This window comes from Opisthocomus hoazin, chromosome 27, assembly GCF_030867145.1.
Source record: "Opisthocomus hoazin isolate bOpiHoa1 chromosome 27, bOpiHoa1.hap1, whole genome shotgun sequence".
NCBI lineage: Eukaryota > Metazoa > Chordata > Aves > Opisthocomiformes > Opisthocomidae > Opisthocomus > Opisthocomus hoazin.
This window is the reverse complement of record NC_134440.1, coordinates 9,544,439-9,568,696: the sequence shown is the minus strand read 5'-3', so window position 1 is coordinate 9,568,696 and position 24,258 is coordinate 9,544,439. Positions and strand designations below refer to the sequence as shown.

Below are 24,258 nucleotides of genomic sequence, written 5' to 3'. Positions count from 1 at the left end.
CTTGCTGTAGCCCAGACGAACAGCTCAGATTTATTAGTCCTGACACACTTCCTATTACTTCCGGAGTTACTGCAGGAGGATTATTCAGCAGTAAAATTTAAGTTCTGTTAGCTGCTGTGCAGCAGAGGAAGCTCCAGAATTGGGTGTTCTTTTCATTAGGTCATCACCCAAAATCCACATTTGAATGCCTTAATGAACTGTGTAGGCATGAAGAAAACCGAAGGCAGTGACGACTAAGTCTTTTCAGTTAAAGATCAGGCACAGAAATCATACACAACGTTAATCATTACTGTCTAGACTGTGCAATTAGCATAAGCAAATACCATCGATACAGGTTGCCAACTAAAACCTCCCTAGGCATTAATCCATGGCCCCTTCCTGAAGGTCTGGTGTCAGGACAGGCTGCGGAACACGTTCCCGCTGCCGACAGAGCCTGTCCGGCTGTGTACGACACAGTCTGGAGGCGACAGGGCAACTGGAGGTCCCAGCACAGGAGCTCGTTCTGCGGTACAGTTTGCTCCACCGACGCGATATCATTAAACTGCAGATGGCCGAGTGCTTTAAAAAAACCAAAACAAGTAAGGAAAAGTTTTATTTAACAGACCCAGCTTCCATGCATAAGATTTACTGATATCACATTTAGCAGGGCAACAAAGCTGGTGAAGGGTCTGGAGAACCAGTCTGATGGGGAGCGGCTGAGGGAGCTGGGGGGGTTCAGTCTGGAGAAGAGGAGGCTGAGGGGAGACCTTCTCGGTCTCTGCAGCTCCCTTCCAGGAGGGGGGAGTGAGGGGGGGCTGGGCTCTTCTCCCAGGTAACCGGCGACAGGATGAGGGGCAATGGCCTCAAGGTGCATCAGGGGAGGTTCAGATTGGATATCAGGAAAAATTTCTTTCCTGAAAGAGTGGTCAGGCATTGGACCAGGCTGCCAGGGGCAGTGTGAAGTCCCCATCCCTGGAGGGGTTCAAAACCGTGTGGATGTGGTACTTAAAGACATGGTTTAGCAGGCCTGGGGGTGTTGGGGTGACGGCTGGACTCAATGATCTTAGAGGTCTTTTCCAACCTTAATGATTAATATCATCCTACAGGCCAGTCAGCTCATGAAGATTGACCAATGCAGTTCAAGTCCATAATAAAATTCAGGCCATGATGGATTAGATGTGGAACTAAGATAAAGTCACACAAGCAAGCCAGAAAATGGCAATCAATAGACAAATAGCTGTTGATTTCCTAGTAATTAAGGATTAGTGTTAGTTAAAATTGCTAAAGGGCTTCTGCCCTGTGTGACAGGCCCAACACTGTTCTCTGACTTTGTACGCTATAAGTTAACAATTAAATGCTGAATATTTGTATTATTTAAATCACAAAAAAAGTTGCTCTTTCGTCTTTGTGGACAAAACAGCAGCAGCTCAGGCCCCGTGAGTTGCCTCAGCTGATGCTGATGTCTCCTGCAAGAAATAACCCTTCAATTTCTACCTTTCAAGTTATTGCAGACCTGATTTAGAAAGCGAATAAATTATCTTTTCATATGTCCGTAAGCCATTAGCTTACAACCCCATTTCTGTATTTGACATTTTAGTTTGCTGTTAGATTTAAATTAAAGCATGATCCATACAATGCAGATAAGCTAGTTTATTGCGGGGGGGAAGCGTAGGCCATAGAGATCCAAAACTGAAGGGAGAAAAAAATACTAACGTTCATTCGCTGTAACAGGTAACAGAACAAGTTCCCTAAAATTGCACTCTTCCATTGCATAAGGAAAATTGACTCAAGAACTTGCTCCAAAAGCCTTTACCAGATCATACACTTTCTCTCCTTACCGAGGAGGTAGAAAAGTAATAGAGCATTCCTCTTCTTGCTATACCTCCATTGCTTGTGCGTATATTATTCTGAAGCCATGGTTCACCTCCATGTCCAAATAACACAGCTTTTATTTTTAAAAAGTCCACGTCTGTGAAGATTTTTTTAATAGTTTATAATGCCACTTGTTTCCATGCTTAGTTATTTAATGGCATAGGTGAAGTTACAGTAACAAAGTCACATTTCCCATCTTCAGAAACCATTAAAATGGAAAGTCACTGGCAATAGCTTACATTGAAACATTTTAAAATTCAATACTAGTATTACTTTCATAATTACAAGCATCAGGTTCTGTTCAGTGAGAAGAGCCCTGAAGACAGAAACAAGAATCATCATGCCTTGTAAAAAGACTTCAAAAGATACTGAAGAAATCATACACTCAGAAATTCATAAACTCAAAAGCATCATGCTGTAAGTCTTCAAAACCTAACAGCTTCCCATCCTCAGAAGCAGAATTTTGTCATTCAAAAAGAAAGCTTAATCTACAACATGGCCTTGACTTCAGTTTATTATTAGATTTCAAATAAAGCAAAACTTTGATGCGCCGGCATCTTCCAGAGAGCAGGTGAACACTTAAAAAAATAAAGTAATGCACAGGTGAACATCTTGTAACTTCTATCAAAGAACTTATTTAGTCACATCAGCTTTTTTTTATATTTTACACAGTACTGTTCCTAAAAGATGTTTGAGAGTATTATCTCAGAGGTAGTTAACTAGCAACCCACAAAGTAGGAAAAAATATTCTTTATTGCTGTCAGGTAGATCCTAAAGCCTGAAGCATCATGGTTTCACAGGACACGTACCTTCCTCAGAAGCCTACTGCTCACACAGTTCAAACTATACGGAATCTTTTCCCACACCACGTCACGCAGGCAGCAGAACTAACACCTACGTTCACTGCTGAACTTTGACTAAAACGTGAGAGGCCACGTTAGAACGCAGCAGAGCACAGTTACAGGACAGCTGACTACCAAGTCATGAACGACAAACGCACACACACTACAGCAAATTCCACGGGGCTGGGGCAGGGAGGGCAGGAAGAGATCGTTCCTTATCGGTGCTGGGATGTAACAATATCGTCTGAAGGCCACACTTGATACACCTGGGGCCATTGTGAGTTGGTTTTGATCACAGCTGACCGAGTGCTCACGCGTGACCACGATGGCTGATGTGCCTGAGCTTCGGCTGGGTATGAATTTTCCCCAGGCCAGTTCTGACTCCAGTGCTTCTCAGCATCTCTAAGCTGCTCTCGGGAGAGATTTATGAAAGACAGGGCTTGGGTTGTTGTTCCTATGCTGATGACATGTATCTCCTGACAATTGTAATGCTCAAAATACTCAGGACTAAACAACTGGAACTTCTGAAGTTAAACTCTTTAAAAGACACAGATCATGGGGACCTGTGCGAGCAGACATCCTCAGACAGCCCACTTGTTCAGAAAAATGTTCTGCATGTAAACGTATCCAGAGTGTAATGGTGGAACTCCTGGACAGCCACACATCAGCCGGCACTTTGATCAGCAGACGGACAGACAGTCCCCAAAGACAGATCCTGCACTTCATTGTGTCATGTACTTAGCTCAAGGATTCTCTCAAGCACTTACCTTGAAAACGCACAAATCTACACATCTGGGGATAAAACCAGACCGCGAGCACACGTTGCTTCACTACATATCTGCCGCAAATTGGTGTGCTTAGCACTATGAGTACATTACCTTTTTCAGCTAGGATCCTGATCTAATTGGGTGCTCAAGAGTTCTCCAAACTTTGGTGCCCTGTACAGACTCCTGTTACTACAGCAGGGCTTTGATGGTTCAAACTTTCAAACATTTTTAGGTATAGTCACGCCTTCCTCCATAAAGCCCTGGTGTGAGGAATTCTTGTTCATGTAAGCGAAGACTGCGATGAATGGAGATTTTAATGATAATGAGACTTTACAAAGTCTCTTAGAATTTTGAAATTCATCCTTGAAGTATGAAGACACTCAAAGTCTGATAACACAGTAGTTCTGGAGTGCTTTATTGCTGCCATGGTGGTGATAAGAGACACTTAAGGCTTGCCCAAGTGCCATAAATGTTCAAGCCAACTAATTACTTCGTAAAACCTGGGAGATTCCTTAGGCATTATGGTGTTCATATCCCCACATTTTCTGTTTTTAAGACCATCCAGAACACATGCTCTGGAAATCAGAAACCTCTGGCAGTGCAAGCAAACCATTCATGTCAAATGTATTAAAAACACAGAGCACTATGTAATTGTTGTTGGTGCCAGTCCAGACACGCTTAGTGCCAAGTCTGGCAGCAGCCTCAATGGACTTACCACTGCGGGTGCACGCAAACTAAATTCGTGCCCTCAGTAAGGCACTTACAGCACTGTAGGCACCCGAGCCATATAAGAACGGTCAGTAAATCTATTTCCATTTATTTGTTTTTTGTGGCAATAAATACTTATCTCAAGCCCAACAAGCTGTTCTCGATCATTCTTAAAGCACACATCAGGCTCTTCATAACGCCCTACGAATTCATACACGGACACCTCAGTGGTAGGTTTTCCCAAACATTCCGAAATACAGAAAAACCACAGAATCACAGAATCATAGAATGGTACGGGTTGGAAGGGACCTCTGTGGGTCATCTAGCCCAACCCCCTGCCCAAGCAGGGTCACCTACAGTAGGCTGTAGAGGACCTTGTCCAGGCGGGTCTTGAATATCTCCAGAGAAGGAGACTCCACAGCCTCCCTGGGCAGCCTGGGCCAGGGCTCCGTCACCCTCAGAGGGAAGAAGTTCTTCCTCGGGTTCAGCTGGAGCTTCCTCTGCTCCAGTTTGTGCCCGTTGCCCCTTGTCCTGTCACTGGGCACCACTGAACAGAGTCTGGCCCCGTCCTCCTGACCCCCACCCTGCAGATATTTAGAGGCATTTCTAAGGTCCCCTCTCAGCCTCCTGTCCTCCAGGCTGAACAAGCCCAGCTCCCTCAGCCTCTCCTTGTAGGAGAGATGCTCCAGTCCCCTCCTCATCCTCGCAGCCCTCCGCTGGACTCTCTCCAGTAGCTCCTCATCTTTCTTGAACTGGGGAGCCCAGAACTGGACACAGCACTGCAAATGGGGCCTCACTTTCCCTGAGTCTTGGGGAAACAGAAGGGATTCAAACAGTGTGTTTACTACACACTTTAGTATTGCTTAACATCATCCAGAAATTTCAAGGACTGGAAGATGATGAGAAATGTAATGAATATTGTCTTACTGACAGTTGGACAAAGTATTTTTCCCACCAAGCTGTGACTACAAAATGTGGTCAGTCAGTAAGCTCAGTCTCTTTCTAGGCTAAACCAGGTTGCAGCATGCAACGAGGTCTCATGACCAGGCCAGAACTAGTAAGCAATATGCCGCAGTAGCGATTTATGCTACTACAGAAAAACCACGTATCACGTTGCTCCTATACACCAGAGACACGAGCAAACGAAAGCATGCTACCAGCAGTCACCACAAGTTACTATGATGTAAGAAGGGATCCAAAGTGCCAAAACTTAAATGCATAATCAGATTTGCCACAAAATATCCCAAACACTTCCCAGCCATTCACTTCTCTGTTTAGTCTGAGACAAGTAGCAAGATTGAAGATCATAAAAATGGTTATCGAAACTTCTAGATTTTAATTGCAATAAAAAAATAGCAGCTCACCGCACTAATAGAACTATGCTACAAATAACCATTACATCAAGTTAAACAATTTTCATAGACACCATTCACAACTGGTATAAAATCACACACAACCACAAGCCTCATAAATGATGAGCTCGGAATAAAGATGACTACCAGCAACCAGAAAAGCTTCCTTCCATTTTGTTGTTTGCTTGTGGAGGTATTTTACTGACAACTAAACTTTACAAGAGATGATTTCAGAAACTAGGCTAATAGACAGCGCGACTGCTGCACAACAGATATGGGGGGGAGCGCTTACAAAGGCTATTAATACAGACGAGAAAAGCGAAATCAAAGAAAGGGTAAGAGAAATGTCAGCTTCAAAAATGGCTTATAATAACTGCAAATTTAAATTGAATTATAACATCTGTCCACAAATGATTAAGTGTGGCTGGTTTAATCTGCGACGCTTGGTGCAGAGAAACCTGAACCGAGGCGGCTCACTGGCCACCGGGCCCATGGTTGACTGCAGAGGCTCACTCTGCTGCAGTGATTTCCAACTGTTTCCAACGCAGCGACTTCCACTCTTTTCTGCACTGACCTGAGAACGGCCAGAGATGTTCTCCTACGCTTCGCTGAAAATTTGAATGGGGGTGATCTCACTGCAGTGCAAGGAAGAGACAAACATGCCCCATGCGATGCACTTCGCCTCCCGAGTGAAATGACAGCACGGGCAGAGCAAAAGGAGCGGTTACAACTGCCCGCAGGGAAGGTAACTCCCATGCGAGCGAAATGCCAAGTACAGCTCCATCCTTCTGCAAACGGCCGTGGGACGGCGCTTCCAAAGAAGACAAACCACTCCAAACAAGTGGACATTATCAGACCACATCTTGCGGCGGAGGAAAATTACCCTCAAGTACAAAGACAAAAGCACAAAGGACTGAAGTACCAGAAAGAGTGAGCAGAGCCTAAGGAAACTGCACCAGCAAGCATTATTCTGCAGGATGCTGACAGCAGAGCCGTGCAGGAGCCCTCGGGGCTGGCTAACGAGGACACGGTACAGAGCCACAAACCAAAAGCCGAGCAAGGGGTGTGTTCGGTAAGTGAAGTCTCAGAGCAACGCCAGGGCCTTCGCTGAACAAAGCAGGGGAGAGCCAGAAGATAATGGCAGTCAGGGACTGAGACTCTGAGGAGAGAAAGCCACAGGAGAGGGCGAGACACTGGAGACCAGTTTTGCACCAGTGTTCAACACTTCCAATTTTCTGAGTGAAACGGTAAAGGAGAAGAAAATGCAGTTTCAGGCAAACGCCCTACTTCATTCAGGGGCCTTGGGGTTTTTTGTGTGTACTTTTTTGTTTTGTTTTTAACAAACTTGTGTTTAAACTTTCACAAAACACGTGCAGTTCAAGGGCAAAGGCAGTGTAGAAGAAAACTATTCCAAGCGAGCCAGTAGTCTCAGCTCCTGGTTATATTTTTCCATCAACAAACAACTTCCCCAAGCCATTCGAGCTGGTCTGTTGGTGGGATTCTTGGGACGTGTTTCCTCTGGAGCACTCCTTGCATTTCACAGAATCCCAGAATGTTGGGGGTCGGCAGGGCCCTCTGGAGATCCCCCACCCAACCCCCTGCCCAAGCAGGGTCACAGGGGGATCCCCCACCCAACCCCCTGCCCAAGCAGGGTCACAGGGGGATCCCCCAGCCCAACCCCATGCCCAAGCAGGGTCACCCAGAGCAGCTGCACAGCACCGCGGCCAGGCGGGGCTGGAATATCTCCAGAGAAGGAGACTCCACAGCCTCCCTGGGCAGCCTGGGCCAGGGCTCCGTCACCCTCAGAGGGAAGAAGTTCTTCCTCGGGTTCAGCTGGAGCTTCCTCTGCTCCAGTTTGTGCCCGTTGCCCCTTGTCCTGTCGCTGTGCACCACTGAGCAGAGTCTGGCCCCGTCCTCCCCGAGAAGAAGGTGATCTCCTCACGGCAAGGAGGAATCAGAGAGCAGCAGGAGACTCTAAAAAAGGGAAAAAAACACAGACAGTGCAGAGGCCAGGGAGGGAAGGGTGCCCCGGAGCCAGGACAGAGATACCGAACAAGGGCAGAAAATCAGCGCAGCAGGAGCTTCCCGGGACGCTCCAGCACAGCCCCAGCCGAGGGAAGGCAGCCCTGTGCAGGGCAGAGAGGCAGACCCTCAGGAACAGCAAGGCCAAGCTGCCTGCAAACACACAGCCACGGCGGGGAAGCCCCGGCCGCCATTTTGTCCACGCTGAGGGCGGGGGGGGCGTGGGGGGGTGGAGGGAGGCGGGGCGGGGCCGGCGGGGGGCGGGGCCCCGCCCCGCCGCTACCTGCCCGCGGCTCGGGCCGCTCCTGGCCGCCATCTTACGTGAGCCCCAGGCAGGGCGGGGACGCTGGTCCCAGAGACACCCCCCCCCCCCGCAGCCCCGGGAAAGATAAACCAGTGTTGGGAAAGTGGCGGGGTCTGATAACAGCGGAAACGACACAAAAATAGGGAAATGGATACCAGAGCTGCTGTCCGACCCGGAGTTCCTCAGGCCGTCCGGCCGCCTGCGCTGCCTCCTCTCCTTACCCGGCGCTTCCAGCCCGTGTTAATTCGCGGCCGGGCCCTCGTGGAAGCCGCTTCGGTCACTTCACACTGCTCGTCCTCCTGCCTCGTCAGAGCCACGCTGACGAGCGGCTCCCAGGACTTGCAGTGTTTTCCCAGTACGTCCATGCTTCAGCGTATCTCAAGGAACGGCGTGACGGAACGGCGCTGGGGAGGGCCTGGCGTCCTCTGCGGTGCGGCATCGCCGGACGGCCTCACCGGGAGACCTGGCTGCGCGCTTCTAAAGTCCCACTTTGCCATGAAACCTTCAGATGGGTGTGTTTTGCCATTGAACTGAAACACTGCGACGTACAATGAATGTATTTCAGCAGAATGAGGTCATTTGCTTTAAAAACTGATGCACGGTTTAATTGGATAATACCTGCTAATTGCCGTCACGGTTTTAAATAACGTAGCGTTTATGGTGATAAAAGAAATGATGAGACTGCAGACACGCTGTTCCAAGCCCTGCGCAGCGTTGTGTTGCACCCATGGCCCTCATTTCTGGAGATGTGAGACCCATCTTCAGCCCAAGAATGGGATTGCTTAATTAAAACCTGAATGGTACAAGGAAAATAACAACACTCGCAGTAACAGAAAGCTGCCATTGATGTGAATGACAAAATTGTGATATTGTGGCTGGCACACATAGCAGCATGAGCAAATAACAGATGCACAAACATCTTTTATGAGGCCTTGAAGGATATTTCCAGACCTGTCAGGCTTGGAGTTTACATGTGAGGATTCCCCATCTGGCACTGAAAGCTATGATAAAGAAAAACAGAAAAGGGCAATGTTCTCTCTTCATCGTTAACCTCTTTGATGGACTCTTCATTTAACGATGCTGACCATTACATTTTCTTTGATATCGTGCCCTTCGGACTGTGGCAGAAACTGGGCTGTTCCTGCTCATAATGTGGAGAAGATCAGGAGCCCATACATAAGGGCCCCAGGACCACTTGAAGGGGTTTCTGAAAAGGGTTTTGGGGCAGATAAACCAGATACCATCAGTGTAACAATGTTGGGAATTTACTATACAAGGCCTTGCCAGAGGCCACATCAAGATAGGTGAAGGTATTTGTATTTTTGTTGTGTGATTTTCTGTACATTCCAGTGTAATTATTACTAGGTGCAGTATTTCCACACACATGTGCAAGGAAATGGCAAAGAAAGCATACTCCTATATATGGTTTTGCTGATATATTGCAAGTTCCTGTCCTTTGGGTGAGATCTCACTGTTCCAAGTCTAGACAAAGGTGCATTAATTTGATTTTCAGTTATGTTACTCAGCTAAGTAAAACCCAAATTATGAGCTGCCTGTGAATGAAAAATAACATCACCCATTTTAAGGCAGCAATATTCTGAATTTTTGGCTGAAGCCGAGTGCCTTGACAGGTATGCAGGACTGACAAGTCTTGCAAGCTTACGTCAGACACTAAACCTGCTGCTTTGTGCCATGAGCATCCTTGCAGAATACTGTGTTAATGACAAAAAGACACGTTTCCTGCAGAATAGTGCAAGCGTACATTCACAGACTCCTCCCGCGCAGTGGAAATAGGTTCAGAGATAAAGGGATGCCCTTGGCCACCACACAGTTGCTGGCAGTGGGCAGAGGGACAACTCTTGACCAGCAGGTCCTTAAGGTCACTGCAGAAGGACTTCTCTGAGCACAGCGAAGCGCTGACCGCCGCAGCTTCTCCTCAGATCATCACTTGCTTCTCGTTCGCCCAGGAACAATTTAATCTCATCACCGGTCCCAAGCGTTCATTCCTCTGGATTGCTGCTCAGGGAGGCTCCCCCGTTTGCCCGAGCTGCGGCCGGCGCCGGACCCGCCTGGAAGGAGCAGGCTTCAGCTGGCGGGAGGCACCGACCACGTCCCCCCGGGCCCGGGGCTGTCCTGCGACATCTTCCACCGTCTGGAAGGAGCCGTCCTGCTTCTCCTTCGGCCAGCGCCGCAGGGACGGACGGGAGCACCGGGCGCACCGGACCCCAGACCCACGTCCTCCCCCCGGCTCCTTCCCAGGCCTGCAGCAGGCCCCCGCGGAGCAGGCCGCGCCCGGGGGAGCACCGGGGCTCCCAGCCCTCACCCGTCCCGCTGGAGCCGCTCAGGCTCCGCGCCCCCCGCCAGCCGCGTCCCCGGGAGCTCCCCTGGGGCCCGCCGCGGGGAGGGGGGGGGGGGGGGTGCGGGCCCCGCTGCCCCTGGGGCTGCCCCCGGCCCCCCCGCCGCGCGCGCTCGGGCGGAAGCGGCGGGCCTGCGGCCAGCGCGCGCACCCCGGTTCCCGGCGCCAGGCCGCCGGCGCCGCACGCGCAGGGCCCCTCCCGCCGGCGCGCCGCGACAGAGGCCGCCCCCGGCCGGCGCTTGACGGACGGGCCGCCGGGCCAACGGGGCGGGGGACACGTGCGCGCGGCAGCCAACGGGGCTCGGCGGGCGGGGCGGGGGCGTGGCCGGCGGCGCTGCGAGCGGCTTGTTGTGCGCGCTGCGGAGCCGTTAGCCTCCCGCTGCCCAGGCCGTGCCGAGCCGGCGACAGGTGAGGCCGGGCCGCCGCGGGCTGCGGGGCCGCGTCCGCCGAGCCCCTTTCCCCTCCCCCGGCGGCTCCCGCTCGGCCGGAGCGGGGGCGAGGGCCGCGCCAGCGGGGCCGCGGCCTGGGCCCGCTGGGGGGAGCCGGGGCCTGCGGGGGGAGGGGCCGGCCGGCGGAGCAGCGCGGGCCCGGGGCGGCGGGCGGGGGCCGCGGCCTGCGGGCGGTCAGGGCCTGCGTGAGGCCGATGGGGCACGGGCGGCGGCGGAGGGACCCGAGGCCGTGGGTCTCGCTGCCTGGGGCCGGCGCCGGGTGGCAGATGCGCGGCCTTGGGTCCGCGCCGTACCGCGGGGCCTCGCTGCCGCCGCTTGGCGTCGGTGCCTTGCGTGGTTATTTCGCCTGTGCCCCCACGGCCCCGGCGTTTAAATCTCCCACCCCGGGAAGAGTGGCAGCGTCTGAGGGTGGGCTTGCCGGCGCGGGCAATGCACCCCGATAGTGGTGCTGGTTTGGGCCTGCTGGGGACAGGGTGAAGCAGTGCCGTGCCTCGGTGCTTTTGGCCGGAGGAAACCGTAACTGAAGTGGCGGCCCGGTATTGTTAGGACTCGTGGGAGGCTTCTCGAATGGAGCGCTTACCCTTTTTCAGTGATTGGAAGAGGGGCCGGTCGGTGGGAGGCCGTGGGTGAGAGGGACGGCTGCAGGGTGGCCCGGAGAAAGGGGAGTAGTGGTGTGGAGGTGCCGTGTTCTGTGATGCTGGGCGCTGGAGGAGCGTTGTCCGTTGGGCAGAGGCTCGCGCCCGAGACTTGCTGGGAAGGGAAGCGTGTTTTGTTGCGTGAAGGACTTGCGCTGGGAGCCTGTGAACCACTTAATGAGGCATCTGTGGAAAGTAAAGGAGGAAAGAAATGGGAAGAGTAGGGATTTGTTCCCTTCCTTAATGCTGGTGGTTGTCGCTGACGTTTGATCGCTTTTTGCGGTCTCTGTATTTCTGTTTGTTTTTCCTTTTATGCCCTGAATGTGGCTGTTGGCTGCTCGTATAGCTCAGCTCTTAGCTCTTTACAAGCCTGCTGTTCCCCAGTACTCATGTTTTAACCACTTTTCTTTCCAGATCTGTGTGGGCAGAGTTCTCTGACTTGTGTATCTCTCTTTAAAACTGGTGCATAGGTTTCATACGCTTTATCAAGCCCATGTGGTTGATATGATTTCTTAGATTTCTGTTGGCTCTTGGGTTATGTCTGTGTTGTCTGATAGATAATAAAGTCTAGATTCCTGAGCTTGTAAGTCTATGCAGCGTGTTGCCTTACTCTGTGACTGGCCTAGTTTTTGTTCTGAAGCAGTCTAACTGTATTTGTATAATGATGCAAATGAGTTTGTGGTCTCATGATTTAAAGTGTTCAGCAGTCCTGAGCTACAGAACTACAACCTGCACTCGCAGTAGGCTCTTCCCTTGGTTTGAGTATGAACAGGAACATCTGAAGTTTGGCGTTGTTGTTAGATATATTGTATAGTGAGTTTTTAGCCTTAGTTATTTAGCCCTGATGTGGGTGGCTCTGCAGCACCAGATAAATGTCGTTAGAGTCCTTTCCTCTGTGAGTTGTGTTACGCAGTGTCAGGTTTGTGGAAACAGCAGTAGTAGTAAGCACAGTCTAAGTGGAAATATTAATATTGTGTATAGCATTGTTCTTAATCATGTCTGCTGAATGTGGCCACTGCCTGGTGCTGACAGTATCTTACCATGAAATGTGCTCTGTGCTCCGGATTAAAGCACTCTGTTTGCTGTTTGCTGGTTCTTGCATGTTTCCACTTTTTTCTTCTGCAGTAAAACCTTCCTTGTGTTGACCTGTCCGAGGCATGCCATTTTACTTTCAGAATCTATTTATTTAAGCGGTTGTGCCAGCCTGCTTTCTTTCCTGAAGCTTTGGTCTCTGTCTTGTTTCTAGCTTATTTGTTATGAGCCCTCTGTGGACTGGTTACAGTAAAACGTGGTTAGATGTTGCACTGACTGCTTGCCTTGTGGATAAGCTACCTGTGAAGGTGGTAGACTTTCAGTTACAGAAAGCTCAAGTTTGCTATATTTGCAGACTTCAAAAAGATGTTTAGAGAGGCAGTTCTTCTTGCGCTTCCAAGTACTTTAGAAAAAGCACAGGAGGCAGCTGCAGGAGATGCCCACTGCTTTTTAGCATTTAGGAAGAGTGGCATAGTTCAGCAAATGAGATGTTAAATTTTGCCTTCTGTTGGAAATTGGTCAGAGCACTTTTTTGATGCGCAGTTCTGTTCTCTAGGCACCTGCAAGCTTCAGACTGCTGGCCTAAATGATCCATTTGGTTATACAATCTTTTTATATGTAGGTGATATATGCAAAAATAGATTTTAAGCTTCTTTTGTTTTGCCTTTTTTTTGGAGGGGAGTAGTGTGGAAGTAAACCATGCTGAGAAGACAGAGACGTTCTTCACGTGCTTGGTTTTGCTGACTATTTGTTTTTAAATATTAGCAGCAGTTCCATAGTAAGCATGAAGTATAATTTTCCTCTCATCGACTGTTCCCATGGCCTCCTTGTAGGAGTGCAGTAGCAAGCTGTGGTGTCTCATCAAGCCTTCGGAGATGGATTTCCATCTGCTTGTTGTCTGCTGGTGAATGAGTTGAATGCTGTCTCCTTCTCTCGTTACTTCACTTGCCTTCCTGTCCCATCAAAGTGGAAGTACCTGCTGCTAATCCAAGGGTGGATTGGTGTGTGGGGCAGCTGTTGTCAGAATGTGTCTGGAATCCGTAGTTCTTATGTCCACTTCTTCTCACCTACTGCAAGTGTCCTGAGCATAGGGAAGGAGCTGTTCCCTCACAGCACCCTTCTTTTCTCCAGATGTTTTTTGTAGGTGAAAGAATCGCCAGCGGCTATTGCTGGACAGTCTGACACTGTCTAGAACACAGAAGGTAGTAACCTCTTTCTTTTTTTGCATCTGTTTATTATAAACCTGTCCTTTTTAAAGTACCAGTGCAGAAGGTGAGAGGCTCAGCTGCATAAAGTTGTCCAGCTGTCCCTTCTCTGCTGGAGACCTCCCTTGTGTTAACTGTCAGCATTGTTGACCCAGGGACGACACAACTGTGGAAGGTGTTGATGTGAAGCTCTGAGCAGAGCTCTGTAGCCTGCTGTCTCTGCCAAGGCTAACTATTAACCGTGAGAGACAGGGAAGTCTCAGATCTAGCTGCAGATGTTGGTATCTTAGCTGCGTAGTTTCCAGTTGGCCCTTCTTCGTACCTGTCAAGCAGAGATGCTGTCGGGAGGCCCCGATCCTCCCCTTTGTTTTAAAGCAGCAGTGAATGGTAATTGTGGCCAGTCTGCATCTGATTTCTGACAGCATCCTAACTATAATTAATTTTGTTCCCGTGAGTTGAGTATAGTTCATCAGAATGATGGTAAAATGAGGTCATTCCTCCGAAGAATGCAGTTTATTTTTTGGCCTCAAATACTTCTGTCTCTGAACAACAATATAAGCATTAACAAAAACATTTACCCTGTTGATTTTGTTATATGGAGAGGAATAAGAACAACTGAGAGAAGCATTTAAAAGCTATTTAGACAAATCAGATTTGTTAAAGAATATGTAAAACTACTTTGTTAGAATATTAAAATTATGACAGCTGAGATTTGTTGGATTAATAATACCCTTAAAACTAAGTTTATGCCTAATGTTATAAAACAACAACAAAAAAGCCAACCCCTCAGCTTAAAATAAGTTGTACTAGAAATCATTGATTTAGGATGTGGAAATAAAGTTTGTTGAAGTGCAGTAGGAGATTTTAGTAATAGCCACTTCTGGTGCAGAGATCCTTTTATTGTCGGAACTGACAAAAATGTTGGAATCAATTTAAGATTCAGTCAAGCTAAGGAGAAAAAGGGCAGTGCCTTCATTCCGGGTTTGTGAAGCGGGAGAGGAATGAATAAAAATATGAGATCTATAAACTCTGAAAAATCGGAAGGGCGGGCAAGCAGAAAGGATCTATTTGGTTACCAGATTTACAAGCAGAACTTGCACATTAGTGTGGAAGGAACATACATGTACAAGTTAAGCAACTTATGTGGCTTAACACTCGGGTTTCAGTGTAAAAGGATCTTCCTGTATAAAGACAAACTTTTTTTCCAAGTGACCTTCATTAGCATGTTCAGTAGACGGAGTTGGTTTCATTCTTGGTCATGGTGGAGAGGAAAAATGCCAAATGAATAAAACTGAATATTGAATTTAAATTTCTCCTGTTGGCTGATTTAAAATAGTGCGGCTGCAGGGGAGAGGCATTTGGGTGAGGCAGCTACGCAGGAGACAATGCCGCCCTTAGTGATTGCTGTGGGACAGGAACAAGAGAAACAGGGTGACAGTACAGTTTGGGGGAAGGAATCTGTGATGCCTCGCTTTCTGCCGTTAAGTTTTTGTACGTACCCAAGTGCCGTGCTTCAAAGTTCAGTAAGATGGCTGTTCCAGAGGAACCTAAGATTCATGCCCATGAGATACAGCAGCTGCCCATCAGCCTAAGCAAGAAGAGGTGAGATCAAGAGTCTTCCTTTGTGGTCATGGACTTGCTTTTTGGAAACGGCGTCAGGTGTCTCTCGAACACAGGCACACTACTTCGTATCTAAATTATTTTTATCCATAAGGAAAATTTAGGCGTTATCACCTGCCTTTGCAAGTATACATGGATATTTCAGGCTTTCTGTTGAAAGCCTTAAGCATGCAGCTCGAATCTGAGTTGAGGTTTTGAACTGTGTGACCTATACTGTGCGTGTACATGCTAGGATAAACTTTTATGTTAAATGTAATGTTTATTTCCTGTCATATGCTGCATTAATGTTATTCTTGAACTGAAGAGAGAATCTGCATTTTGTAATTTCCCCTTCCCCTCCTCCCTCCAGTTGGCTTTTGGTGTTTGGTCAAGATTAAAATCCTCTGCTATTTGAAGCGATATTGTGTGAATGCAGCATGAGTCAAACAGCGAGGGGTCTCACGCTGTACTGTCATTGACCTGCAGTCTGTGTGGATGTTCAGAGAGGTCTGTGCTTGTGGGAGCAGTGGGGAGAGCTGCTGGGGACATGAAAGGAATTTTCATAAGGAATAAAAGGGGTTTTCTTGGAGATTATGGGGACAGAATCTGTGGCATACGTAAAGTAGAGGGGTCTGGATTAAGAAATAGAGATGTATTCTGGCTGTGGAGTACTGGGAAACTTTTTTCTTTTTTCTGGGAGGCATGTAGGCCTAGTGGAGGTTCTTCTGCTGGTGTGACTTCTAAGGTGAAGCATATTCTGTTCCTTACAGTGATTTCTGAGAAGAAAACTTGTTCCCTCCCCCCTGTCTCTGTCCCTGCTATATCTTGATTAAACTCTAACTTCTCAATCCTGTCTTGATAGCTGGCTGTTTTGTTTTTGCATGGCAATCCTGTGTTGGATCATTCTTGAAAACTGTTTTCCTGAAGCGGTTTAAACTAGTGGAGGCTCTTTGCAGGCCCTTCAGGCCTTTTTGTTGGCGTGTGGCATGGCTTTTGGCATGTGTTCAAACCTGGACATCTCAGCACCTCTGCATCTGCCTTTTGCAGCTGTGTGCATTGGTTTGGCGCTTCCCTTGACGTAGTAGTGTCCTTTTTGTTCTATTTCAGGTGTGATCTCCACGGAAGACTGCTCAGCAGCTTCAAAATGGAATGGTGTCCGAGACAGATAGCCAAATTTGTCGTTTGCCTCTGAGTCAACCATTACATGTGGGGGGGGGGACGGACGATGACATGTCAGCAAATACCATGTGCTGAAGAGGCAGGAGAAGGTTTCTTCTTTGTATAGGCCTGAAGTTTTACCTGAAGGACCCCATCGAGATTCTTGTGGTCAGTGTATTTAGGAATAAACCCTCGAGACTGAAGTCCTAGTTGATCAAGACAGCTCACCAGCAGAACTCTGCTAACGTCACTTGTTCAGTGGAGGATCCCTCTGCTTTCACCAGTATTAACCCTGACAAGGAGACTTCATCAGTTCAGGGTCTCTGTGACACTTGTCTCCTGAAGCGCTTCCTGCATAGTGTGCCCCAGGTGATGCAAACTTGCACTTGCAAAGAAAGGCTGAGGTGTTGGGTCAATAACCTGCCTCAGCAGCCTCGGTTCTGCTGTGCTTTGAGAACCACGCCGTGCTCAGCGTGGCCCATTCCCAGCGTTCCAGTGAAGGTGCCGCAAGCTCTGTGCCCCGGAACTGTCATGCGTTCATCTGGCTCTTTGGCCCAGTGTCAGACACTGGCGTAGTCTGTGTGCTTCTGACAGCGGAGACGAGCAGTGTGGTTGCGGTGGCTCTGACAGCCTTGTGTTGAGCACAGCTGGTGCTGGCGCTCAGCTGCGCGCCCGCAGCGCTGCCCGGCTTTCACTGTCTGGAGAACGGCATTGCGTGAGTGAGACCAGGTCGGTTGCTGGAGTGATGCGAACTGCTGCCTGGATTTTAATGAAGATGCTAATTGCTGACATGAAGGAGCACAGAGCTCATTGCTCCTGGAAGAATCTCCTGGGTTAAGTTCTGCAGTAGCTAAAATGCCCACATCATCATTGGTGTAGGTGTCTGCATTCAAGTTTGTGATCCCAGTAGTGGTCTAGTGCTTTTGCAGACCTGTGAAGAAGGTGAAGGTACACGAAGCCTCTTGCCTGATCTGGAAGACAAACCGTTATCTTTCTTGCCAGCATTCCTGTTTCAGATTATCTTCTCAGATTCGTACAGGTGTTCCTTCTTAGCAAACATCTTGCAATAAAAGACTTAGTAGCGCTGTCTCCTAGGATTCTGGATGGAGATGCTGAGTCTCATCTGGAAAATGCTTTTATTGGTCTGTTGCCAGAACCATTTGTGTCATTTTTCTTTTAAACCTTCTGGGATCTTGTGCACCTTTGAGAAGCTGATTGTCATGGTCAGTGCGACATTTCTGGAAAAAAATACCATGGAGAACTTTTCCATACAGACCTGGCTGTTGGTGAATGAGCAATATTTGAAGGAGTAAAGTGTTGGGCTATGGGAATTTGAGCACCTGCAGAATTAATGGACGATTCGGGCACAGTGCGTGTAGTTCTCATTGGTTGCTCTCTGCATCCTTGGCCTCCAGAGTTTGAGGGCATCTTACGCAAGGAAGGAAAAGAAGGCTGCCTCTTAAGACAAGATGTTGCAGGGTTTGGTTATTTAAAAAAAAATCTGATTTTAGGAACTGCAGTGCACTGGAACTTAGTCTTAAAATTTCCTTTTTTTGGGACATAGAATCGAAGGCCTTTTTTGGAAAGGCTGCAAAGTGCCAAACCAGCCTCGTTACAGGCAGCCTTCCCAAACGGAGCTGTTGGGCCTGCTTTCCATCCTTGAGCTGTCCGCTGAGGATAGAAGTGCGTTCAGACTTCTGATTTATGTCAACATGGATTGACAAACGTCAGTTGATGAAGTTATAGATCCAAGTTAGTTTCTGGGCCTGGTTCTCGTGTCTGGAATATTGACTGATGTCATTTGATTGTTTCCTCTTTGGCAAAGAAAGATCAGGAGATTCCCTCAATGTATTTCAGCAAGAGCAGTATGAAATCCTGCTTTTTTATGTAGCATTTCTCATTTCATCCATATTGACCATTTTATACTGCCTTTTGTTTTGGAATTCTTTTCAACATGCAAAGACTAGCAGTTTGTCAGGGCCTGTTTTATTCTTACCAGCATGAGAACTGTTCCCCACCGGCGGAGGAAGTGGTTTCCCACTAACTTCCAGGACGGCCAGAAAGTGTTAGTCTTGCGTAGATTGTGTAAGTGCTTGGTGAAAGATTAGGAAGAGAGGAGCGTCTTCCTTATGAGCACTCTGCTCCTTTTCCTCTTCTCTGCTGTGCCTTTATTGCTTCTGCATGCTTTGTTCCCGGGCCTTTATGCGAGGGCTTGCTAAATCTATTTATTTTTTCCTCATGTCTGGAGGAAAGCAGATGGAAGACTTCCTTCACGATTCTAATTGCTTCTGAATCAACAATGCCCTAGGCGCTCCTTGTTTAGCATGGGGAGATACAGATGGTGAGGATTGCAGGCAGCGAGATTAGAGGCTGTGGTAAAATGATTTAAGGTTGATAGCCACTTGCCAAACTCCTGTCAATTTTGCCTAGCGCCAGGTATAGACAGGTCTGGTAGCTTGTCATTCTGTGCTGGGGAGTTGGCTGTGCTTAGTATCTAGCGGTGGTGCCTCCTTTTTAGGCAGCAGATACGTACCTTGGAGGATAAGGAAAGCAGATTATTTTTTTTAAGTTTTTGTTTTTGGAAAGCGCTAAAATATATAGCTACTTCTTAAACTTAGCAGGAGGAGAATCATGGCAGCAGGAAGGATTTGTATTGTGTCTGGGGCAAATTTGGTTAAAGTGAAGGAAACTTGAACTTTTGTATAGTTGGAAAAATCTCATTGTTTCTTCTTTCTTACTAAACACTATGATCATACTGTACACCCTCCATACTGCAGCATCTGGGTGTGTTAAGTGTGTAGGGCTGCATTTTGTACAGGACGAAGGCAAGCACAGTTGCCTTCCATTAAAACAATTTTGAAAACAGAAGTCATCTGGTTTTATAGCTCAGATATGTTGGACAAAGAAGCTTCAGCTGCTTGAGTGTCGTTTAGCAGAACAGAAAACTTTTCTGAGGCTGTGCTCGGGCAGCCCTGGCAGAGCTGGGAGGAAACGTGTGTTTAATGACATAATTTCACAGTACAACAGAGGCAGCCTGGCAGATGAAAATTATCCGGTGAGGGGAGTCTCTTCCCCTGCTTCTAGCTTTGCAACTTCTCTTGCTCTGCTATCCTCTGGCATTAGCTCTGGTGCTTATCTTGCCTCAAGGAAAGCAAATTAAAATTGCTGACACAACAAAAAACGCTTCCCTCCTGGTGTAGCTTTCCATTGCATTTATGGTACAAAGGGGTTATCCATCGGGCAGAAGGGTGCTGGGGCTTGCTCGTGTTGACGCTTGAAACACTGAAGTGGGGGTAGGAGGCTAATCAGTGGGTGAGGGGGAGCAAGACCCTCCTTCTATAAGCTGGCAGCTGTTAATTCTGCAACACATATTAAAAAAAAAAGATTCAGTTTATATCTGTACTGTGCTAAATCTCAAATTAACGTAAGTCTAGTCACGGTTCATTCTAAAATGGTGTGCTCTGTTAGTGCCATTTAAAAAGATCTGACCTTCTCAAGAAGGGGTGAAATCAATGCCAAACCTGACTTAACGATAGCTGCTGGTGAAGGGACTGAAAGCCTCTACCTGCAGGCAACGTTCCCTTTCCAGACTCAGGATTTCTAGTTGCTGTTCCTGACTTCTTCCATTATTCAACTTCAGTTGTCAGTAGTGGTGCAGTCCTCGGAGAGGCTCATCCGTTAGCACATCCTGGTCCGTACAATGAAGCCAGGTACCATTGCTGCTCAGGCCCTTAGCGTGGAGGGCAGCAGGGTCTGTAGCTTCACAAAAACCTGTTACTTGATGCTACGTAGTTGTCTTGTGGTAGTAATGGTTGTAACTCAAAATCACCTTATTTGGGAAGCAGGACCTGGACAGGCTGCAGAGGTGGGCCTGTGTGAACCGCATGAAGTTCAACAAGGCCAAGTGCAGGGTCCTGCATGTGTACAGCCTGGGTGGAGAGTGGCTCGAGAGCAGCCCTGAGGAGAAGGACTTGGGGGTACTGGTGGATGAGAAGCTCAACACGACCCGGCAATGTGCGCTGGCAGCCCAGAAAGCCGAGCGTCCCCTGGGCTGCATCCCCAGCAGCGTGGGCAGCGGGCGAGGGAGGGGATTCTGCCCCTTTACCCTGCTCTCATGAGACCCCACCTGGAGTCCTGCGTCCAGCTCTGGAGCCCTCAACACAAGAAGGACATGGAGGTGTTGGAGCAGGTCCAGAGGAGGCCACGCAGATGATCCGAGGGCTGGAGCACCTCTCCTACAAGGACAGGCTGAGGGAGCTGGGGCTGCTCAGCCTGGAGAAGAGAAGGCTCCGGGGTGACCTCAGAGCAGCTGCCAGTGCCTGGAGGGGCCGACAGGAAGGATGGAGAGGGGCTTTTCACAGGGGTGTGTAGTGACAGGACGAGGGGGAACGGCTCTAAACTAAAAGAGGGCAGATTGAGATGAGATATTAGGAAGAAATTCTTCCCCATGAGGGTGGTGAGGCCCTGGCCCAGGCTGCCCAGAGGAGCTGTGGCTGCCCCCTCCCTGGCAGTGCTCAAGGCCAGGTTGGACGGGGCTGGGAGCACCCTGGGCTGGTGGAAGGAGTCCCTGCTGATGGCAGGGGGGTTGGAACTGGATGATCTTTAAGGTCCCTTCCAACCCAAACCATTCTATGATTCGGTGATCTTAATGCAAAAATAAATTGGCAGGCGTCACCAGTGTTAACTCCACGGTACTGTAAGGCTTGCTGGCTCACTCAGGACTGAGATGACGTAGAAGCTTTTGCATCCTCTGAGCACCTGACCTGGTGTTTTACTGGGCACTGAGAAGCAATAACATCTACAACTGCTCTAATTCTGCTCGGATTGGTTATCCCCTCAGGCAAGACTAGCGCTGTGCTAGCGATACCCAGAAGATACGCTTAGTTCTCAAGCAAACTGCAGCTAGAGGAGTTTTTTAATAGTAGTTGCTGATGTCCAGCATCTTGTGTTATTCTTTTGGCCAAATGAGTGTATTGACCAAATGTTCTATTAAAGTAAACACAAAGTTCATCTTTGACCCTGTGGTAATTAATTCTTCTGTGGTGGCACTGAGGGATTCAGCGAGAAGCAGATTTCATGTTGAACTTGGAAGGTTTACACTAAGCTTTCAGGAGGGAGTTAGAGTTGCAAGTCTGCCTGAATTTCATCCAAAAATAAGTGTTTGTTCTAATGCTCCTTACTGGTGGAGTCTGAACTGGAAACACATTCATACTTAAACTTCCTTGCAACTTTACGGTGTAAGTTGACACGTCTGGATGCTGCTAACAGGCTGGAGTGTTGGGTTCTGTGGGAAAATGCACAAATGGTGGCAAGAGGAGGAGTGCTGAACCGAGCATCAGGAGGCCACGAATTAACTTCAGGGTTTTAGCAGCTTTTCTGTTAATTCTTTGTGCTTCACAGCTGGTTTAAAGAGCTGGTAAACAAAACTGTGTTGTTTTGGAGCTAGAGATGTTGAGCGCTCTCGGGCTGAGAGGCTGAACAAATCTGCAGTGGCAAACTTGAGAACCAGAGCCTGGAACTGAACAAGAAATTAGGTTGCTGGTGGGGGTGTTTTCCAGAAGGAACATGCCAGTCTGGGCTGCTGGAGTCTACTAGACCTCCTTCTTCTGTCGCTGACATAGGGTTTAGGTATCCTAAATCGATTGATTGATTTTGACAATTTCAAAGTTGTAAAAGCTCTTTAAAACCTACTGTTCTGGCAGGCCATGAGGGAAGAGCGGCTTGGGTCTGGTGTGTGAGGTGTGGATGTCCTCGGGAGCTGAAACGGCAGGGTTCAGTTGCTGCTGATGGCTGTCGAAAGCAGAGAGTGTCTGCATGGGGTGGAATTTCTGGATGTTTTCCTCAAGACTTTCTTTAAAAAAGTGCAAAAATAGAAACTCAACGAGTACTCAATATGCAGCAAAGTTAGTGCTGCGGTACAGGTTAATCTGTTGCGTTTATGCAGTTAAGCAGTCACCAGAGGCAACCACTGAACACTAACAGGGCCTGCAGATGCAGGATGAGTGACGTGTAAAGGAGAGAACATTTAGAGGATGAATAGTCCCCAGGTGGAACAGTGAACTGGGTCTGGCAGGTCTGGCTCCTCTTTCTGTCTTCAGGAGTTCTGGGCATAAGCTTGGAGTGGCCGTTTTGATTGGGGTTAATGCAGTGCTTGGACGTGGGGAACCTGCTGCTTCTCTGGTGCTGGGAATGGGTTGGTGCTTACAGGAATGTGTACGGAATCTGTCTTGATGCTTTTTGTTAACGTAAAAAAAAAAAAACACCTAACCCCTTAAGAGCTCTTTAATGGTACATAGTTTTGTGAAATGCCATGCCTGTTAGTTTGAAAGAGTGAATTGTTCTGGAATTTTCAACAAATAATGTTTTGCTTTGTGAGTGGAAAAAATGCATAGCTGAAACACTTGTTCTCAGTTTTTGAAAATGAGCATTCAAACTTATTTCAAGTGCAGGAAGTTTGGCTTATTGAAATGCAAATATCTAAAACTTATTTGGGATTTTTTTTTTTTTTCAGATATATTATAAAATGTCTAATGGTTATGAAGATCACATGGCTGAAGATTGCAGGGATGATATTGGTAGAACAAATTTAATTGTGAACTACCTCCCTCAGAACATGACGCAAGATGAGTTACGGAGTCTATTTAGCAGTATTGGCGAAGTTGAATCTGCAAAACTTATTCGGGACAAAGTTGCAGGTATAATCTAGTATATAAGAAATTTTTACTTTGTGGTAGACTGCTCAAGCAAATACTTAATAGAATGCAATTTAATGTAGAAATATTGAGTATTTGTGTGTGTGTAATCAAACTATTGAATAATATGCATATAACTGCAGTAATACTAAGACTAAATATTGACTATTAGGAAGATAGAATGCCTAAGGCTCAATTAATGGCTATTTTATATATGGTTAAGAATTCCAAGAAGTACAGTTCCTACATTTGAACATCAGTAGAAATGTCTAAAACAAGTTTGACTTCGATCACCAGCTTATTTGTTCTTCCTACAGTCTGAGCGTTTTTGATTCTACCAGAGTTCTGAATATGCAAACAAACCTCTTGATGTGATTTTGATCAGTAAAATAAAGGTATGACATGCGTCTAAATGGTTGTAGGCCTTACCACTCTTCAGGAACTTAACTTGTAAGTTCTTTGAATAGCATTGTTAGTAGTGGCTGTAAGAAAATGAGAGGAGTTAATTGTTCAGATTTGTGAAACTTAATGTTTCCTTGAAAACAAACAAATCCTGGTAGGGCAACTGGTTCCATAAGCCATATCTGTTTAGTTGTAGGAGCTTTTTATCTGCTCTGTGAAGATGTTTTAATTCTTGCATAGTTAAATATCTTCATTTACAAATTCTGGTTATTCTTGTTCAGAATTCATGGAAGCTTGGATTTAGTGGTAGAACATGGTTGTTGCTGTAAATAAAAGTAATTGTGCTGTTCAGTAGCTATGCATGCTTGTTTGTTCTCAGCTTGCAGACAATTGCCTTGTGGAATTTTTGCTGCGCACACTCAATCTTGTATTTCGGAATCTAGCAGTACTGACTTAGATCGTTATCTAATCCATAACGAAGCAGATCTGAAACTACTTCACTGTCTGTAAAAACTGCACGAAAGCTGATGGAACACATGAGAATTCTTTGGATGTTATCTTCGCGGACTTCAGTACTTTATCATATATGCTTGAGAATAGACAAGAGAACTGAGTAATTAAATACTTTGGAATTTACTTTCAGAATGGCTTCTCTGATTTCCATGTCTTTCGTTTTCCTGATTTCTTTCAGATGAAGTTTCACGTGATAGCTGTCTATCTAAATCTGTACTTACAGAATGTATATGAAAAATCGTCATGAAATAGTTACATAAAGTACTGATTTCTTTGCATATTTTGGTAGCTGATTATTCAGCTTGGGTGTTGTCATACGGCTTGAGATGCTTAGGAGTAGAGGGTTGCGCTTGCGTTGGAGGCTGCTTTTG

The 24,258-nt window shown here is 47.5% G+C and overlaps 1 protein-coding gene across 4 annotated transcripts in view; it reads left to right on the top strand.

Annotated features, from left to right (window-relative positions):
* Window positions 1–10,516: 10,516 nt before the first annotated feature.
* The window catches only part of ELAVL1 (ELAV like RNA binding protein 1), a 46,079-nt gene continuing 32,337 nt past the window's right edge, over window positions 10,517–24,258 (top strand). For 2 of the 4 annotated variants that reach the window (XM_075444291.1, XM_075444288.1), the window contains exons 1-2: window positions 10,517–10,610; window positions 22,792–22,975. In XM_075444291.1, the coding sequence (XP_075300406.1) occupies window positions 22,804–22,975 (172 nt within the window). In that variant the 5' untranslated portion in view covers window positions 10,517–10,610; window positions 22,792–22,803. Of the gene's footprint in view, window positions 10,611–16,252; window positions 16,650–16,717; window positions 17,010–22,791; window positions 22,976–24,258 lie in introns of those variants that run through there. The other 2 variants (XM_075444290.1, XM_075444289.1) reach the window with 2 other exon arrangements.